Source organism: Telmatherina bonti (genome assembly GCF_933228915.1).
Source record: "Telmatherina bonti genome assembly, chromosome: 8".
NCBI lineage: Eukaryota > Metazoa > Chordata > Actinopteri > Atheriniformes > Telmatherinidae > Telmatherina > Telmatherina bonti.
The window spans coordinates 12,350,381-12,368,334 of NC_136626.1; the positions used below are offsets into that span (position 1 = coordinate 12,350,381).

The window sequence follows — 17,954 nt, forward strand, 5'->3', positions numbered from 1 at the left end:
TGATTGTACTTTTTATGTTTTTGATGGATTTAGAGATGCAAAACCTCACCAAGGAATCGGACAGTGTTTCTCCTCCTGGCTCTTTTCCGAGAGTTTACAACTCTTTATAGATTTGCAGGTCTTCAACCCACTCCTGAGGTATGACCAATTATCAAATATACCTGTGCAGAATTTGACTTACTAGGACAGTAATATTAAACACTGAAGTAACATTAAACATTTGAGCACATGCTCTTTTATAAAACCTTATAATTTAATAAAAGAAGGATAAACGTATCCCATATGTAACTAATATGAAAATACTCATCCATAGATTTTGGTCCTCTGTGCGCCACAAATGAATGCATTTAATAAATAAACACATACCTGCATCCTTGTCTGACACTTTTGTGGAGGAAATGCGTTCTGTGCAGGCCAGTCAACACTACTTAACAACTGCTAATCCTAACGCTGCTGAGCATAAATTTTTATCTGATATTAAGCTGTCATTTGCTTAAAATCTTTGTTTATTGACTTCTGCTGATTGTTTTCTTTCTTTGTAGCAATGCCAAGCATTCGGAGACCTCATTCAGGGCTCAAGGTATCTGCATCAAAAAGAAACGAGAAACTTTGCATCAGCCTTGGTTCACAACAGATTGGGAGCCCTGACCATCCAGCCTGGACACACTATTCTTGACAACACAATCACTGAGCTGGTCATCCATCTGGCAGCTGTACTTCTCACTGGGAATCATGTCCTACTGATGCCGCTCAAGCAGCTTGGTCTGTTTCCTGAAAGCATGCAGGTAAATATGTCTCATTTTTTCCTGCCCTGACCATTTTTCCTGGATTTTTTTTTTTTTTTTTTAAATCTGAATTAGAACTTAGCTGCTGAAATTGAATAAAAAAAACTTAAATATGTTTGTGTCAATCTGACCATGAACTCTACTGTGGATTTTAAAATCAGGATCTTACAGTTGAAAAGAAAAAATGTCTAATTGCTGCAGTGGTGTCCAAAAAATGGTTTAAATGGTTTAATGTAAGCCAACTGCCTCCTCCTACATTTTAATTTTATTTCTTTTGGTAGGGAGCTTTTATTCCCACGATGCCTGATGACATGGTGGCTATTGCACAAGCGGCCATACAGCAGGACTATGGGCAACTCACTTGGTATGGTAAGTATTCCTCTTAGACTGTAAGTTTTTATCTTACTGTCAACAACACTTTTAGATCATGTGGGGCGACACCATTGAATGGTGGATTGCACTGATGCATCAAAACTAGTTTCCTGCATTTTCTCCCAGTGCTTGCATGAGTTCCCACCAGGTTCTCTGATATCTTCGCAGATTAAACATATACTAAACTTACCCTAAGAGAGAGTGCATGTGCATAGTTGTTTGCCTGGTTTGTCACTGTGTTGGTCTTGTGATGGACTGGTGATCCTCCCATGGTGAACCCCATCTACTGCCTAAGTTTGCACCATTACACATGTCAGAGAATAACTGAGGAATAACTGAGAGACTTCAAACGATTTGATCTGGTTTCTTCTTTTTTTCCCACAGTGTGTCGAAACAATCATCCATGCTTTGTTGATGAGGTAAGTTATTCTTTTTTAGTCCTATTGATTTATTTCCACAATAAATAAATACAATAAGCAGGGAAACAATATTGTTATCCTGTTCTGCAGTGTGGCCTGCCCATGGAGAGAGGTCGATGTCTGGAGTGTGGTGAGGAAGTTGGTGGGGAACATCATAAAGCTTTGGATGGATTCACACAAATTCAGTTACAGCAGTGAGTGTCTTTAGCATTAGGACCGCCACACTCTAATAACATCAGACTTTAAAAAATATTCCCTCTGTTAAGATTAATTTTTTGGTAATCAAAGTTCTGGGAGGAAGGCAACAAAGAGCATTTTGTAATGGTAAAATAGTAAAATGGTAACACTGAACAGATCAGAGAATGCAGAGTTGCTATGTTATCTCTGTTATGTGTGATTTTATAACCTACACAGTATCTTAATGTTCATGACGTTTCTTCTCTTTCACCAGATGTATTTGACACTGTGGACTCCATGTGTACTCATGTTTATTTTTTACAAAATATTGTATGGTTTCATGTTTAAAAAAAAATCCTCCTCATATTATTTTTGCAACTGCTGCTGATTTGTTTCAGGGACCGAACAAGACATGGCCATATCCTGGGAGACCCTGAGCGGAGAGACAACCCAGACGCCCTTGACACCAAAAACATGTCTCTTACTCCATTTACTTTGGTCAGGCTGATTACACACTTGGCCATGTCTCTGGGAGCTTCAGAGAAACATGAGGTCAGCTGAAGAGAAATACCCTTTAAAAAAATTAGAAAATACATTTTCTCATAATTGCTTTAGCATTTGAAAACAAGAGGAGTATATAAGAGAAAGTATAATGACAAATTATATGGGTGAAAATGTAAACTGAGACCTGGTGAGAAACAAGAGCAAGACAAACTAAACAATCTACGCAGGGTGAAAAGTTCTACCATATAAATCAGAAAGCCAGAAATCTGAAGTCTAATAACTGTGAGAAATTTAATTAGGATAGAAAGCATGGTACGTAAAGTAAGACATATAAGACCATGACATGAAAAGAAATTTAAGGATTGACACCCTTTAAATTCAAAAGAAAAATATGCTACACAATAATAATACTTTAAAATGAATGAGTTCTTATTGCATTGCTATTGCCAGAGTTGTCCAAAATGCGGTCTTCAAGGACTACTGAACTGCAGGTTTTGGATGTTTCACTGCTTTGTGAGCAACATTAAAGTAGATAAAGCACTTTCAACACGATCACTTAGTCAAACAAGTATCAATGTACATCATTTAGTAGGAATTTCTATGCAATTACTGGTAACTTTGCTTTGTAATTATGACTTCTAATCATTTTGGATAATTCATTAAAATCTAATGGTGGCATCTTTTTTAGTTTGTCCACCAGATCATCCAACCACTGGTGGAGGATGTTTGCTTGTTTCTCAGATCACACATAATAAAAGATCTGGATCAGCTGACACAGGCGTTGGGAAAAGGAGCAGATGACACCGTTACAACTGTTCACCTGGTACTCAGATTCCTGCAAGAGCCACTGCAGATCAATCAAAGTAGGTAGACAATTAGTCACAAACCACAATGAGTGTTCAGACTTTGAAAAAGCTGCATTGTACTTTATCTAGTATTTTTTATAATATGTGAAGAGATTTTCAACACATATTAAGACTGTTAAATATACTCAAAAATTACTACTGTGAAATATGCCAGGAATACTTGACACAAATGTGTATATATTCAGGTTATACACTTTCAGAACCATGTATTTATATGATGTAATAGTTTTTGCGTATTTTTAATTATATGTCAATGGACTTTGTCTAGCTAATATAGATCATCACCTTTCAACAAAAGCATCCAGAAACAACTGGGAGACAACAGTGGCTGCAGATGTTATTACACCAAAGTTAAAGGTAATTGTTTATTGTAATTTTCTTAAAACATTTGACAGCTGGCTTTTATTATATTTGACAAAAAATGTAAGCTGCTTACCATACCATTAAGCTTCTTATATTCTGCTACTTCTTGTAACAAGAAACTGCTTCTTTTTTTTTTATCACCTTAATAAGTTTAATTACCATTTGCTTTCTTTACTGAGGATATTTTTTCATTTTTTTTGTTAAGCAATAAAGATATTTTTCAGTATTGTAAATGTAACTATTGGTTCCATTTTTTTCTGACAAGGACCTCGATCAGCTTCTGCAAGAAGTGAAAGAAAACATCAGATCTGACTCCCGTGTAGCTTCAAACTGCATCATGAGGCTGGCCCTGAGGGATGATTGTACTTTCCTGACATCACTACCACATGACTCCAAAGTCCACAGTTCAGCAGTGTGGAGCTGCAGGGAGAGGCTCTCATTACTCAGTCTCACACACACAGTAGAGCATAATGATCAAAAAGAGGAGCTGCGGTTGCTCTGGAGGTTTCTGCAGAAGGTAAAAGCATACAAAGTGCAAAGCTTTGTGGCAAAAGGCCTTTGAGTTTACCTCTCTACACAGAGGTTTGTCCAGAACAACACAAGCTGATAATTACCTGATTAGAGTTTGTGAATATGACTTCGATGTTCTTTCTGATTGTGAATTGTATTTTGGACACTTCACAACATTTTACAAGGGCATCAACTTTATTACCAACATGATTCAAGAAAAAAAAGCCACTTAATCAAAGTTGGAGGTCTTTGACCTGTCAGGGAAGGTAGAACACCAGTCTGGTATATTAAAACCATGGTTAGAGGTATTTCATGCTTAGAATATTTGTATAAACTTCCAGTCAATTTCATTTTAACAACCAGTTTTTAGTCAGACATGTAATTTAGGAATGTATATTAATAAATAAGTGCACAATTGTGTAAATGTACATATCTGACACCTGTTTTGGGTTTTTTTCTTCCCAGGAGAAAGAATTTCGTCAGATTAAGTTTTTACCAGACATTCTAATCCTGCAGAAGCGTTTGGTGAGAAAGTACCAGAACGCATCTGAACAGATAGTGGGTTCCATTGCAGAGTTCATAGAAACACAAAAAGGTACATTTACTAAATCCAATATTTAAGTAAAAGTCCAAGAAAAAAAGAAAGCTTGAAAGAAGTTTATATTTTCTCATGTCATTGTTTGTTTTAGTTTTTATTTCAAGTGGTTTTCTGACTTTTTTAATTTCAGAAATGAGGACATGGTATGAAAAGCACATTAACATTTTCCTCCAAACCTGGAATCTTCTAAGAGTGTCTGTAACCAGCAGTAAGTTCAACACATTTACATTTCTCTCCACAAGACACAGAAGCATAACAGCTGATTATTATGCAGCGTTGTGGTTTTGTGCACATACAACGTAGCTGGTGAAAACATGGTGGACTTATAAGTAGACCTATTTGGTCAATGTGGTTTTTCATCACAATGAAACATCCTTTTCTTTTTATTTCCAAAAATAGATGAGATGAAAATTCCAGAAGAATTTTGCAGTGAGGATTTGGACCTGAAGAGTGACCTGCAGTATCTTCTGCCCCGGCGGCAGGGTCCAGGGCTTTGTGCCACTGGACTGGTTAGTTACCTTGCAGCCCTGCAGAATGAGCTGGTGAATGCTGTGGACAGTTACACAGGAGAGGACAGCAGGTGAAAACATTTGTTGAACTATAGACGAGTCTTACATTACTTTAGAGTAAGATTTAGATGAGTAAAAAAATAAAAAACAAAATGCAACACAGAAAGAGATCTGAAGGACTCAAGAAGGAGATCCTCTTGGGTGTCACGGATCTCTTTGTGTAGGTTTTAGAAAAGCTTTAATCCTATAAATATGTTATATATGGTGTGTGTCATACTAAAAGAGGTGAGTGAAACACATATTCATCACCAACACAAAGTATTTGTACTGTATAAAACTAAAACCACTGTTTCTTTATTACCTGTGCCTTTTTTTTTTCTTTGTGATATAAAAAAAAAAACTGTCTACAGCAGTTACAAGGTGAATATAGCAGAGCTAATGGAGCAACATGTGATCCACTATGATGTGGGGAAGGATCTGCTTCCTTTGGTTTTATCCAACTGCCAGTACAGCTTGGAGCGTGGTCATGAGACAATCTCCCAGTACGACCTGCCACGCATCCAACAACAGATCCTCACCCGCTTCCTGCAGAGCAAACCTTTCATCACCCGCAAAGTGAGTTCACAGAGCCTGGTTCAGTCAATATCAATCAATGAAGGAGCATAAACTACAACACAAGCTGTGTCCAAACCTTGGCCAGCGGCACATTTAATTTCCACCATGTTGCACAAAAAGTAATACAGACTTTACACAAGTGGCATCAACCAAGATTTCATATAACTCAGTTTAATTGGTATTGGGCTCACGGTGTCGCCTGGAGATCTATTTTGTTTCTAAGAATATTAAACAATTTTTATCATCAAAATCTTTTTTCTCTTCTATCAGTACCAATGTGCTTTGTAATCTATATTACTTCATAATCGTTTTTGGTTTTTTTTGTGTTTCCCTATTTATTTTAGGGAATTCCCACTCTGGTCAACACACAAGAGAGAGACTATGAAACCCTTTTCTCAACTGTTAAAAGGAGAGTGCCTCAGGTACAGTAACTAACACTATAGTCATATAAGATACCTTTTCTTTCATTTAATCATAATCGATGGTTTCAGGGCATATTCACACTGGCACATTTGGTCTTTTTTATAATTTAAAAAGAAAAAAAACTTGCCCACTTCCACAGATAATACCATTTACTTATGGATATGTAATATCCAAAATATGGATGCACATTTGAACTTAGTGCATACTAAAAAGACTAACTGCTCCGCCTGAAAACTGGGGGCATGGTTCACATCAGGAGAACCCTGGTGCAATTCACTTGCAGTGTGAAAGCAAACGGACCATTGAGTGAACCAAAGACAGGAAATGACGTAGAACGTGTCATTTGGCAACATGTCTAATGCTCGTTCTGGATGGATTCTGGTGAAAACTGAATTTGAAGTGGTCACCCAAGACTGCAGAAACTTGGTGTTCCACCATTCTTTACTTGCAGTGAACGAGCCATTTTCTGTCCGACCAATCAAGGCGCCAGTTTTCCTTTTTATTTCTTATTTCCTTTTATTTATTTATTTCTTGTTGGTCACCATTTGTGTCAGGGACTACAGCCCCTAGCAGGAAGTTGTAACTGTGTGATGTTGTCCAGGTAGTTTGGTCCAACTGAGCAGAGAGTACAAACAAAGTAAACTAAATGAAGCCGCGCACATTTTGGAATCCTCTGCCAGTCTAAAATCCCCAGGATAAGCCTGGTGTGAATGAGCCCACAAAACTCTATCATCCATGAACCAAAAGTAATATCTCCTCTGTAAAAAAATAAATAAATAAATAAATATGGATACAATATAGCTTATCTCTTTTCTGTAATTTAACAAATCAAATATGTGTTAGAGCGGGCTGCATGGTGGCGCAGTGGTTAGCACTGTGGCCTCATAGCAAGAAGGTTGCTGGTTCAATCCTTGGCTGGTTTGGTCAGTGGCCTTTCTGTGTGGAGTTTGCATGTTCTCCCCATGTATGCGTGGGTTCTCCCCAGGTACGCCGGCTTCCTCCCACCATCCAAAGATAGGTGCATGATAGGTTAATTGGTCACTCTAAATTGCCCCTAGGAATGAGTGCGTGTGTGGTTGGGCGACAGGCAGGGTGTACCAGCTTCCCCACAACCCTGAATTGGAATAAGCAGTTCGGAAAATGAATGAATGAATGTTAGAGCTCTGAACGTCCTCTGGATTACCCTCATAATGATGATGTCAAGCAGGAAACAGTGAAATTTTATGCAGTTTGATTTAATTCACTTCCTGTAGATTATAACCATAATTTGACCACATCACTTTAATAGAAGTAATTAGTTAGTTTGTTTTTACTTCTCCCAAAAAGTCACTGAGTTTCAGCATTAAGAAAGTCACTTTTTCAGTCACAGTAACTATTGCTTTTTTTTTTTCATGTTCAAATATGTTCCTTTTTACTTTAAACTAAATGCTTAATTCTTGATGAATTAAAAACAGATTATTTGATAGGACTAATAAATGAAATGAAAACTTTATTTAATAAATTACAAACACTCTTACTATGTGTGTTTCTTTGTCATGTGTGTTTGGTAGCACACATTCTTTCAAGTCTGCCAATTTTTGGCTCGTCATGATTTTTTACACTCCCTTAGCCCATCATCATCATCATCATCGCTCAGTGGTTCCCAAACTGGGGGGGGCGGTGATCTTAACTATAACAACAGGCAGCATTTTACTGGCGGCAGCATGATGCAATGATGGACAAGCTGTTAGTAATGCTGTTTATTTATCACTGCTGTTCCCGTAAGTCAATGTAACTCAAAGCTCGGCTGATATTTCTTTGATCTCTTAGATTGGGCTTTCCTCTCTGACCCGGAACGCTGTATCAAGAGAGCTCGACTCATACAGTGACGTGTGTGAGGGGCTCCAAATTGTGGAGCTTCTCCTGGGTTTCCTATCAATGACTGGAGGTGATCCCGGTATGCGACTGAGCGTTTATCTCAGGGATACTTTGAAGATGGGCCAAAACATTGATGATCATATACTGCAGGTCAGTACGAGTAAAATCATTTAGATACACGGACAAATAGATGGATGCATTTAGAAAGTAATGTAAATGATCATTTTCTCTTTAGTACTTAAAATGTTAATGAACAGATGTTTCCCTAACTGTGTGTTTGGTTTCAGGCTTTGGGCAGATGCACCCTCACACATTGCATTTCTCTCTGGCAACTCCTGTCCTCCCTCAAATCCGAAAGCATGCTGCGTCTCAAAATGGTATGCAGTGATTTTTTTCAGTGTTGCTTTTTGGGCTTGTTAAATATTAATACAGCATTTAAATCTACATTATTCAAATAAAAGTGTTTTAGATTTAAGTTCAGTAATATCTGTGGATAATCTTGTAATTTAATTGTACATAGTTGTACATCTTACACAAGAGATTTTAAGACCAACAAAACTGCTTAACAATCTTTAAAACCATTTTTAATGTGAAGATAGAAAATCAAATTTAATCAAATTAAAATACTTTATTTATACCAGTAAATTCAATAACTGGTAAATTTTATAACTGGTAAATTCAATCGTCAGAAGACACAAACTTCATTGTTTTCATGTCATTATATTTATTTTGCTATAGAACTTTCAGTTTTCAATAAGTGATTCTGTCCTTTAGTCATAATTCTTTTTTAAATCTTTACTTATTCTAATTTAAACTTCCAACACACTTTTTTTTTTTTTTTTTACTATTTTACTGTATGAACTCATGTACATATAAAGTATTGTCATGTTTTGTTTTGTTTTTTTCAAAAGGAACCTTTTTCAGGGTATTCAGCGGAGTACCAGGAGCTGCTGACAGAGGACAACCAGGCCCAACTGAGAGGCTTCATGTCCCGGGGTAACATGGACCAGTGTCTGCTGGAGATACACGAGTTTCTCCTGTTGAGTCTGGGTCGCCTGCAGGCCACAGATGTCTTTAAACCATTCTGGAGGTAAAAGTAATTCATTACTTGTGAAATGTTGTGCTAAAGATTATAGATCCAACTGTTCTGCTGATTATTTTAATATGTCCTCATGTTCTCAATATGGTTTACCTTCCCAAATACTGTATGAGTTTCAGTATAGTTTTAATTATTTGTTTTAGTTTATGGCAAACAAATTGAACTATTTAAACCAGGGATGGAAATTTTTGTCAATTTAAAAAACTATTATTCATGTTAAAATTTATATCTTTTCTTTCTCAGCATAAAAGAGGGGATGAGTCTTTATATGGGGTGTAAAGACATGGAGCTGCCTTCTCACATGGAAGAACACTTCCCTGAAAATCTGCAGCTTTCCCAGATTGTGGAAACCTGGAAATATGTCATCATTGCCAAACATGAGTTAATGGTGGAAGGATGACCAGGATGTTATTTTGGAGATTTTAACGCTCAGCCTCTCATCAGATGTTGAAAATAGGAAGAAAAATGTTTTTTTTTTTGTTTTATTATCTACTTTTTAAAGGAATTTCAACTTTATGATCATGTTATTAAAATGTTAAAGTTAAAACATGGATATGGATATAATACTCTACTCTATTTTAATATGAAGTGTTTTAAATGCTAAATTAAGATGATTATTGCCTCCATTACATTATATGTTGCTTGCAGCCATCATTTACAACATGATGTCAGTCTGTTGAAAGAGCAACAATCTGATTTCTAGAGTCGTTTGGTGAATGAGATGTTTGGGCTCAAACATGATCCCAGCAGTCTGTAGTGACACACTGAGCAATGGATGGATTTCTTCATTCTGTGTAGACATTTTCAAACTTATTACTTTAACATTTTGCTTATTTTTTGTGATTTTATTAAGTTTTTTTTTCTCAAATGTTTAAGACAGAATCTTAGGGCTCTGGAGGCTAAAAAAGAGAGACTAGTTAAAAGTTAGCATTGCATCAAGTGTAAGTGATCTGCTCGGTTATTACCTTTTAAATAGATTTTAATACATTTAGAAATTAGTTGTTTTGTTTTTTGTTTTTTTTTTACATCAATTTCAATATTATTTTCATTATATTAGTTTGAGGACCTACAATGTTGAGAATGTCTATATATATTATTTAGAGCATTTTTCAGATAACCCAGCTCACTTTACAATAAAAAAAAATTCAAAGTAAATAGACATAAAAGTAAAATAGAGCAGATCCCTCTTTAGACCATTTATTTGTGTGATTATTGCAATGCTTTAGGCCTACTGGAGCAGGTCAAAATACTTTTTTGTTTTGACTTGGGTTGCATCATGTCAGGCAGAATGGTGGTCAGGCTGCTGCGCCAAGAGAAGCTTTTATTATAACAAAACAAAAAAAAAAGAAGCTTTATAGATAAAAGCCTCCTTTTGATCATTTAAGTATTATTCTTTATACTTTTTTATAATAATTTTAGGCCAGACAATCTCAATGAATGTGGAGATTTTAGTTTATCAGGTAATCATTTTAGAAGCCAAATTACTTTTTACATTTACATACTTTTTACTTTTACATTTGTGCTTTATTATTTATGATTATGCATTATGAGAATAAAAAATTAACCTTCTGGCTGAAAATAAAAGTGAAGGAAAAGTAAAACCTGACAACACAACTTTTTGTCAAACAGAATATCAGGAACTATTCAGAAAGATGAATTTTAACATTTGTTTTATTGTATTTTATGTTTAAGGACAAATCTAAGTTTTCTTATATTTGACTATTATTTACTACATCATGAGCGTGCACCTGTAAGGCTACATGCAGACATAAACGTGCGCATCACTTAAAAATAAAATTCTTTGAAAGCTGGTGGATTTGTTTAAGTTTGATTTCCTTAAAAATGTTACATGAAGGGACTTTTTAAATTTATTGTAATGGAAATGATACATATTCATTTTTCATATTTGATAGGACATTTAATCATTGTATATGATTACAAGGAAAGAGGACACATTCCTACCTGGAAAAAATATGTTAAAGGAAATATAACCTGATATTTTGCATCGTGGATTTTCATACAGCATGCTCCAGTAGGCCTAAAGCATTGCATGTGCATATGGAGGAATTTAGGAAAAAATTCAATAATCCTTTATAAAAACAAAAAACAAACAAAGCTTTTAAATAGAAAATGTGGCTGATAAATAAAATACCCGATTGGGACAAAAATAAATTCTGTCTCAATAGCAATCGTTATAAAATTGTGTGATAAATCCCATCAGCTTTTAGTGAGTTTACATTTTTTAAGCAAAGTAAAGCAAAAAAACTTGACAGCCCCTTTGTGAATATTCCATTAAAGAAACTTCTGTCCATTAAAGACTTGACCTCTCCTTTACTTCGAGATGTTTGACAAAATGATTAGCCATCTACACTAGACTAGACTAGTTTTTGCCTTTTAGCCAAGCTACTTTGTGACGGTTTGTTAAATAGACAACTTAAAATGACAACTTAACTTCCAAGGCTTGTGAGCAGCAAAGTGAGGCGACGCTTCAAGCACGTGGGCAGTTTCTGGACAGACAGCAGCTTAAACAAAAGAACTTTTATTCTCACGTTCTTGTGGAAATAACTTACAGTCTTTGTTACAAAAATAAAACAAATGGAAGTCTCTCAGACTTTTTTCTGAAATACTAATCATCATGCTTGGTCATACAAATGCTTTAACAAAAGATGTTCAGAGGCTGAATCCTATCAGCTGTCAAGACAGCGGTTCACCTGCTGTGATCAGGTTAAACACAGGAGTGCAGATATAAAGTTTTAATGATAATGTAAAGAAAAAAAAATTGCATTAAAAAAAAAATCATGAGAGAAAATTTGGGAGCTGGGCGAATTCTGCACCATGAAAACTTCATGTAATGAAGCAAATGTCAAAAGATTGATAAGTGTACGAACATTTGTGAAAACAGATGCTGAGTCCTGGTGCTTTTTAATCACATAAAATGTTCTTGATTATATAAAAAAACAGACAACTGGAAACAAGTCAGAAAAAAAACTCCAGAACAAAACATAAAATAACAGATAAACTAAATAGTAAAATGTATGTCTTCAGAAGGGAAAAAAACATTCTGTACAAACGCACAGCTTCTCTTGTGTATCCCAGTGTTGTTCTGCAACCATTAGTCCTCAACATCACAGCAGAGATTAGTTTTCATTTGCAGGAATCACTCTGTTAATAAGATGTGTGGTTAAAGGTGTAACGCTTGCTGTCAGTGCTGGTTTTTCATCCCCTGTGGTTTTCCTGGTTTCTTATCTGGCTGCTGTTGGCCCCGACCAGGACCAGACAAACCTCTGCCACGGCCACCAAACAGACCTACAGAGAAGACGCAGAAGGAGAGGAGATTCATGTTCGCCCTGCTAACTAATTATTGCTGGCTTTATTATTAGGAAGAAATCTGAAACTAAATGTAGTTGGGATATTGCAACTCTCACATTAGTGATTGACAACTTTATTAAAAAAACAAAAAAACTTTTTAGATATTCTGAGTTCGCATTTCTAGAAAGGAATTTATAAACAATCCGAAGCAGGTGAGCTAACATACGTTTATATATACTACCCCATACAGATATAACAAAGCTGCTTCCTCTCACCTCGGCCTGCTCCTCCTCCTCTTCCCTTTCCCTGCTGTTTGTTCTGCTGGGAACCTCCACGTCCGCGGCCCTTTGACACCACCTCCTCCTTCACCATGTCAATGATCTCATCTGGGATTCGCAGGTACTTGATGGTACTTCCTCGGATGTAGCATTCTGGCATCCTCCAGAACTTATCTCCATCCTGTGGGGGGGAGAGACAGCCATTGTGTAAACACATTGCATCTGCCTCACCACTCACTCTGTCTGTATAAACATGATGATAGTCTCACAGGAACACTGACATATGAAGAAAAAAAAAAAAAAAAAGCTTGAAGAAAAAAACATCACTGCAGAGATAATCAAGTAAATGGCTCACAAAAAAAATGTATGCCCCCCCCCCCCAAATATGCATTTATTAAAAAATAACTTGCAGTTTAACAATAGGGGTATCAGTCTGTTTAAAGTTTATTTGGATATTTCTTGAGGACAACTTAGACTTTAGGTTAAACTTGTGGGATATGAAACCTTATGATGTGTGTCTCATCATATTGATTGAAGAAAGTGCTTAAATAAAAGCAGGAGTAAAATATATACATCATGCACTAAAGAGTGACGGCTAAATGTTCTCATTGTTAAAAATGCTTTCTTTCTATTGAACTTTCAAATAAATAAAGTTCCGGTAGTATTTTCTTCATACCACACTGCAATGTACAGGAAAGCCTAATGGAAGCATTGGACCAGAAAAACATGTATACACCATTGGTTAAGTGGTGTTGGAATGTGTTTCCACACGACCCATGACTAATATAATGAATTTTGACAAATGACCATAACCCCCCCCCTTCATATAGTTTCAGATGAACTACATGAAATTCTTCCATGTGTTTGCTGCATGTGCACAGCATCAAGTTTTTCATGTTGGTTCCCAAATGAAGAAGTTGGAGCATCTATTGTCATCCTGCGCCATCTAGTTTAAACATGTCTGTTTTACACACAATGAAGCAAAACACACACACAAACAAACATTTGACAGTCATCACACTGGCTATATATTAAAGATGATGGCCAAAGATGTGCACATTTTACCACATCATTGGAGACTAGGTAATAATTCACGTAAAAAATATAGCTCATCTGTTATGGCAACTGGCTGATTTGGTTTCATTTAGGCATCAACATGTACAGTCTCAAATTACAGCTCCATCACAGGTTACACAAACGTGGCATTTATGATCATCACAAAAGGTTAGAAAAGAAGATATAGGCTGTTACTCTTCTGCATCTGCTAAAAGATCCATGGTGTGAACAAACACATGCAACTACGATTTAGGTTACACAGTCATTTGATATAAAGTGTTCACTGTGTGTGCTGTTGGCCAACAACCTCAAGCCCAGCCAGTGGTTAATTTTAGCAGCAGTGCAGGATAGATTCATGTTTTTCCACCATCGGTCCTAAAATCGGTTTAGGACATGTTTTACTGTAGCTGATCACACATTACATGGAAATCGCTAAAAAATATATGTGAATCATATGTGAATGTGAACTGTCGTACATGAATAAAAACTACTTGCAAATTATTTCTGAGTGAAAGGATCACAGATGTATCAGACAGAACATCGGGCTGTTTTTTAAAAATGTATTTAAGCACAAAGTATCAACCTGTTGTAGAGGAAATGCAAACTTCAGACTTCAATGTTTTGGCCACAGGTTGCATCTTGCCAGTTGGTACCAGAAGCCTTAAAGTCTGAACTTTCCATCTTTTGCTTTACAATATAAAGTTCATATTTTTAAGGTAGTGTCATGTTATTCTCCATCTTGTGTACCATATACTTATACATGAGTACTGGCATTCAAAAGATTAAACCGTAAAAGAAATCAAAAATAGATTTATATTTCAATATCTCTCGAGCTTAATAATAATATTAATATTATAGATTCAGATTTTACTGCCATTTAGATTTTTCTGAGCCACATTAACAGCTGTATCCAAATAAAGATTTTATCAAATTAATGCAAAGTTTTTCATATGACTGATGCATCTTGTAAATCTGGACAATGAACGCACATTTTTTCCCAGACAATTAAAGATGGAAAAATGATACAAGAGTTAAAAAAAAAAAAAAAAAAAATTTAGAAGGTCCTCAAATGTAACCATAGATGTATTTTTCACCCTAAATATGTTTACAGTGTTCACAGAACAGTGAGAGCAGATATGATTTACCCTGGAGGTGCAGATGACTTCTCTCAAGTTTATGTTCATCCAGTTGTCACAGCTGACCAGGTGCCCGTTGTATGTCTCGCCATTCTTTAGCTCTACCAGCTAAACAGAGAAAAGATAACGGAAACAAGTAAAAACTTTTGATGTGCAATAACCAGCAACAGAAAAAGTCAATGTGATTGGAAAGTTCAGAGGTGAGTAAAAAGAAATAATGCAAGTACACTTTCTCCTCATCTTCTGAAGGACACAGTTGTTATAACACATCCTCTCGCTTGAAAGTGCACATTTGTATTTTAAAAAAAAAAAAAAAATGTGTAAACTAAGAGTGATTTCTCACCATAGGATGGTTCTGGGCAGTTTTTAGCAGAGATAGGGGAAGCTGAAAAATAACACAGAATACACATAAGAAAATGCAATCTACACTTTCACCTAAATAAAAGCCAACAGTTGGATTTGGTTTGCAAAGCAGAATAGAAGTATTGTAAGTTACCTGTTACAAAAAAAAAAAAAAAAAATTTAAAATTTTTTTTATATTTATATATATATACACAAATATCCTATTTCAGACACATTTCATATGAATAATTCATCTTGTAAATTTCAGACACAGATAACTAACCATAACTGGGGCCAGATAATTGGGGCTGAAGTCACTGAGGTGGTCAAAAAGCTCCTTGGCGGCAAGGCCCCGGGGGTGGACGAAATCCGCCCGGAGTTCCTTAAGGCTCTGGATGCTGTGGGGCTGTCCTGGCTGACACGCCTCTGCAGCATCGCGTGGACATCGGGGGCAGTGCCGCTGGATTGGCAGACTGGGGTGGTGGTCCCCCTTTTTAAAAAGGGGGACCGGAGGGTGTGTTCCAATTACAGGGGAATCACACTCCTCAGCCTCCCTGGTAAGGTCTATTCAGGGGTTCTGGAGAGGAGGGTCCACCGGATAGTTGAATCTCGGATTGAGGAGGAGCAGTGCGGTTTTCGTCCTGGCTGCGGAACAGTGGACCAGCTCTATACCCTCTTTGGGGTCCTGGAAGGGGCATGGGAGTTTGCCCAACCCGTCTACATGTGCTTTGTGGACCTGGAGAAGGAGTTCGACTGTGTCCCCCGGGGGCTCCTGTGGGGGGTACTCTGGGAGTATGGGGTACCGGACCCCCTTGTGCGAGCTGTCCGGTCCCTTTACGACAGGTGTCAGAGCTTGGTCTGCATTGCCGGTAGTAAGTCGGATTCGTTTCCGGTGAGGATTGGACTCCGCCAAGGCTGCCCTTTATCACCGATTCTGTTCATAACTTATATGGACAGAATTTCTAGATGCAGCCGAGGAGTTGAGGGGATCCGGCTCGGTGGCCTCAGGATTGGGTCCCTGCTTTTTGCACATGACATGGTCCTGTTGGCTTCATCTGGTCGTGATCTCCAGCTCTCACTTGAGCGATTCGCGGCCGAGTGTGAAGCGGCCGGGATGGGAATCAGCACCTCCAAATCTGAGACCATGGTCCTAAGCCGGAATAGGGTGGTTTGCCCTCTCCGGGTCGGGAGTCAGGTCCTGCCTCAAGAGGAGGAGTTTAAAAATCTCGGGCTCTTGTTCACGAGTGAGGGAAGGATGGAGCGTGAGATCGACAGACGGATCGGTGCGGCGTCTGCAGTAATGCGGACTCTGCGCCGGTCTGTCGTGGTGAAGAAGGAGCTGAGCCAGAAGGCAAAGCTCTCGATTTACCAGTCGATCTACGTTCCTACCCTCACCTATGGTCATGGGCTGTGGGTCGTAACCGAAAGAACAAGATCTCGTATACAGGCGGCTGAAATGAGTCAGGGTGGCCGGGCTCTCCCTTAGAGATAGGGTGAGGAGCTCGGTCATCCGGGAGGGGCTCAGAGTAGAGCCACTGCTCCTCCACATCGAGAGGAACCAGTTGAGGTGGCTCGGGCATCTGGTTAGGATGCCTCCTGGACGCCTCCCTGGTGAGGTGTTCCAGGCGCGTCCCTCTGGGAAGAGACCCCGGTGAAGACCCAGGACACGCTGGAGGGATTATATCTCTCGGCTGGCCTGGAAACGCCTCGGGATCCCTCCCGCAGAATTGGCAAATGTGGCTGGGGAGAGGGAAGTCTGGGCTTCCCTGCTTAGGCTGCTGCGCCCGCGACCCGACCCCGGATAAGCGGCACGAAGACGAGACAACTAACCAGATAACTCACCTGTGTCTGAAATAAGGCGCTACTTTAATTATTCAATGTCTTACTACAAATTACAAAAACTTGGGATTGTATTAGGTCAATATTGTCTTCACAATGGTAGTCAACATTTCTATTTCGAGTTACGTCTGCAGTCTAAATAAAAACATTGCTTCTAGTTTTTCTAAATTATGTTTAGCTTAAGCTGCTAACATTTGTTAGCTATCTAGCTGCCTGATCCACAACGCCACACTTACTAACGCAGTTTTGAAAGCAAATCGTAAATGTGCCTTTTTAAGTAATAAAGTAATAAACAACGTAAACTTGCTACATGATAATACTTACCATTTTAAGTTTAGTTTTAGTTTCTCCTTTCGTGAGGCTTACGCTAACTAGCACGATTTCCCCCCCAACTCTTTACTCTTCTTCTACGATTTAGGACGAAGAGTGCCTGTATTATAGGATGCTGCCCCCTTCCGTCGAAAATGTACAGTTACAAACACACACTGTCCGTTCTGTCCATAGACTGGATATAAATATTATAAATAAATATATATTCATATACAGTCTATGGTTCTGTGTAGTCTTGAAACCCTTGAAATATTAGCTTTAGTTGTATGATTTGCATAAGTGATTTATGTCTTCTCTAGAGGTATTAAGTCGTGCAAACTTTATTGCTAGATGTAATTTATTTCTTTTTATGGAAATAATGATGGCCATATTTGAGTGGCAGAATATAGGTGTAGAAAGGACAAAATGGTAGATAAAACTATGAAAACAAAACTTAAAGAAGGGGTTCAAGGCGACACAGTTGGTTTGAAAGTGTAATTTTGTAATTGTCACACGCTTGTACGGGAAATTAGGCGATTCTATCGATTTTATATAAAAGTGTGATCCCAATAGGGAAATAATTTAAAT

At 37.6% G+C, this 17,954-nt stretch overlaps 2 protein-coding genes across 2 annotated transcripts in view; one reads left to right on the forward strand and one right to left on the reverse strand.

Moving 5' to 3' along the window:
• The window catches only part of LOC306759534 (E3 ubiquitin-protein ligase rnf213-alpha-like), a gene marked incomplete at both ends in the record, with an annotated part of 35,870 nt that extends 26,373 nt beyond the window's left edge, over positions 1-9,497 (forward strand). Inside the window, 18 exon segments of the mRNA XM_079245202.1 lie at positions 34-138; positions 543-785; positions 1,067-1,154; positions 1,542-1,576; positions 1,667-1,770; positions 2,152-2,305; positions 2,946-3,120; positions 3,392-3,480; positions 3,752-4,003; positions 4,462-4,591; positions 4,725-4,802; positions 4,994-5,174; positions 5,514-5,718; positions 6,063-6,140; positions 7,951-8,148; positions 8,286-8,375; positions 8,910-9,088; positions 9,341-9,497. Coding sequence (XP_079101328.1) covers positions 34-138; positions 543-785; positions 1,067-1,154; positions 1,542-1,576; positions 1,667-1,770; positions 2,152-2,305; positions 2,946-3,120; positions 3,392-3,480; positions 3,752-4,003; positions 4,462-4,591; positions 4,725-4,802; positions 4,994-5,174; positions 5,514-5,718; positions 6,063-6,140; positions 7,951-8,148; positions 8,286-8,375; positions 8,910-9,088; positions 9,341-9,497 — 2,541 coding nt within the window.
• Positions 9,498-11,394: 1,897 nt separating this feature from the next.
• lsm4 (LSM4 homolog, U6 small nuclear RNA and mRNA degradation associated) lies at positions 11,395-17,467 on the reverse strand. The gene is made up of 5 exons (XM_079245283.1): positions 17,382-17,467; positions 15,220-15,261; positions 14,886-14,984; positions 12,682-12,865; positions 11,395-12,403 (listed from the first exon to the last, which is right to left on the reverse strand). Exons 1-5 carry the CDS (start codon positions 17,382-17,384, stop codon positions 12,300-12,302), a joined length of 432 nt encoding a protein of 143 aa, XP_079101409.1. The 5' UTR covers positions 17,385-17,467; the 3' UTR covers positions 11,395-12,299.
• Positions 17,468-17,954: the final 487 nt, after the last annotated feature.

Bases quoted from the DNA above. Each gene is read 5' to 3' on its own strand.
- lsm4 (XM_079245283.1), bottom strand. The intron at 14,985-15,219 runs GTGAGAAATCAC...TTCTCTGTTTAG, and splicing joins CTGCCCAGAACCATCCTATG to CTGGTAGAGCTAAAGAATGG. The intron at 12,866-14,885 runs GTAAATCATATC...TCCCCCCCACAG, and splicing joins AAGTCATCTGCACCTCCAGG to GATGGAGATAAGTTCTGGAG.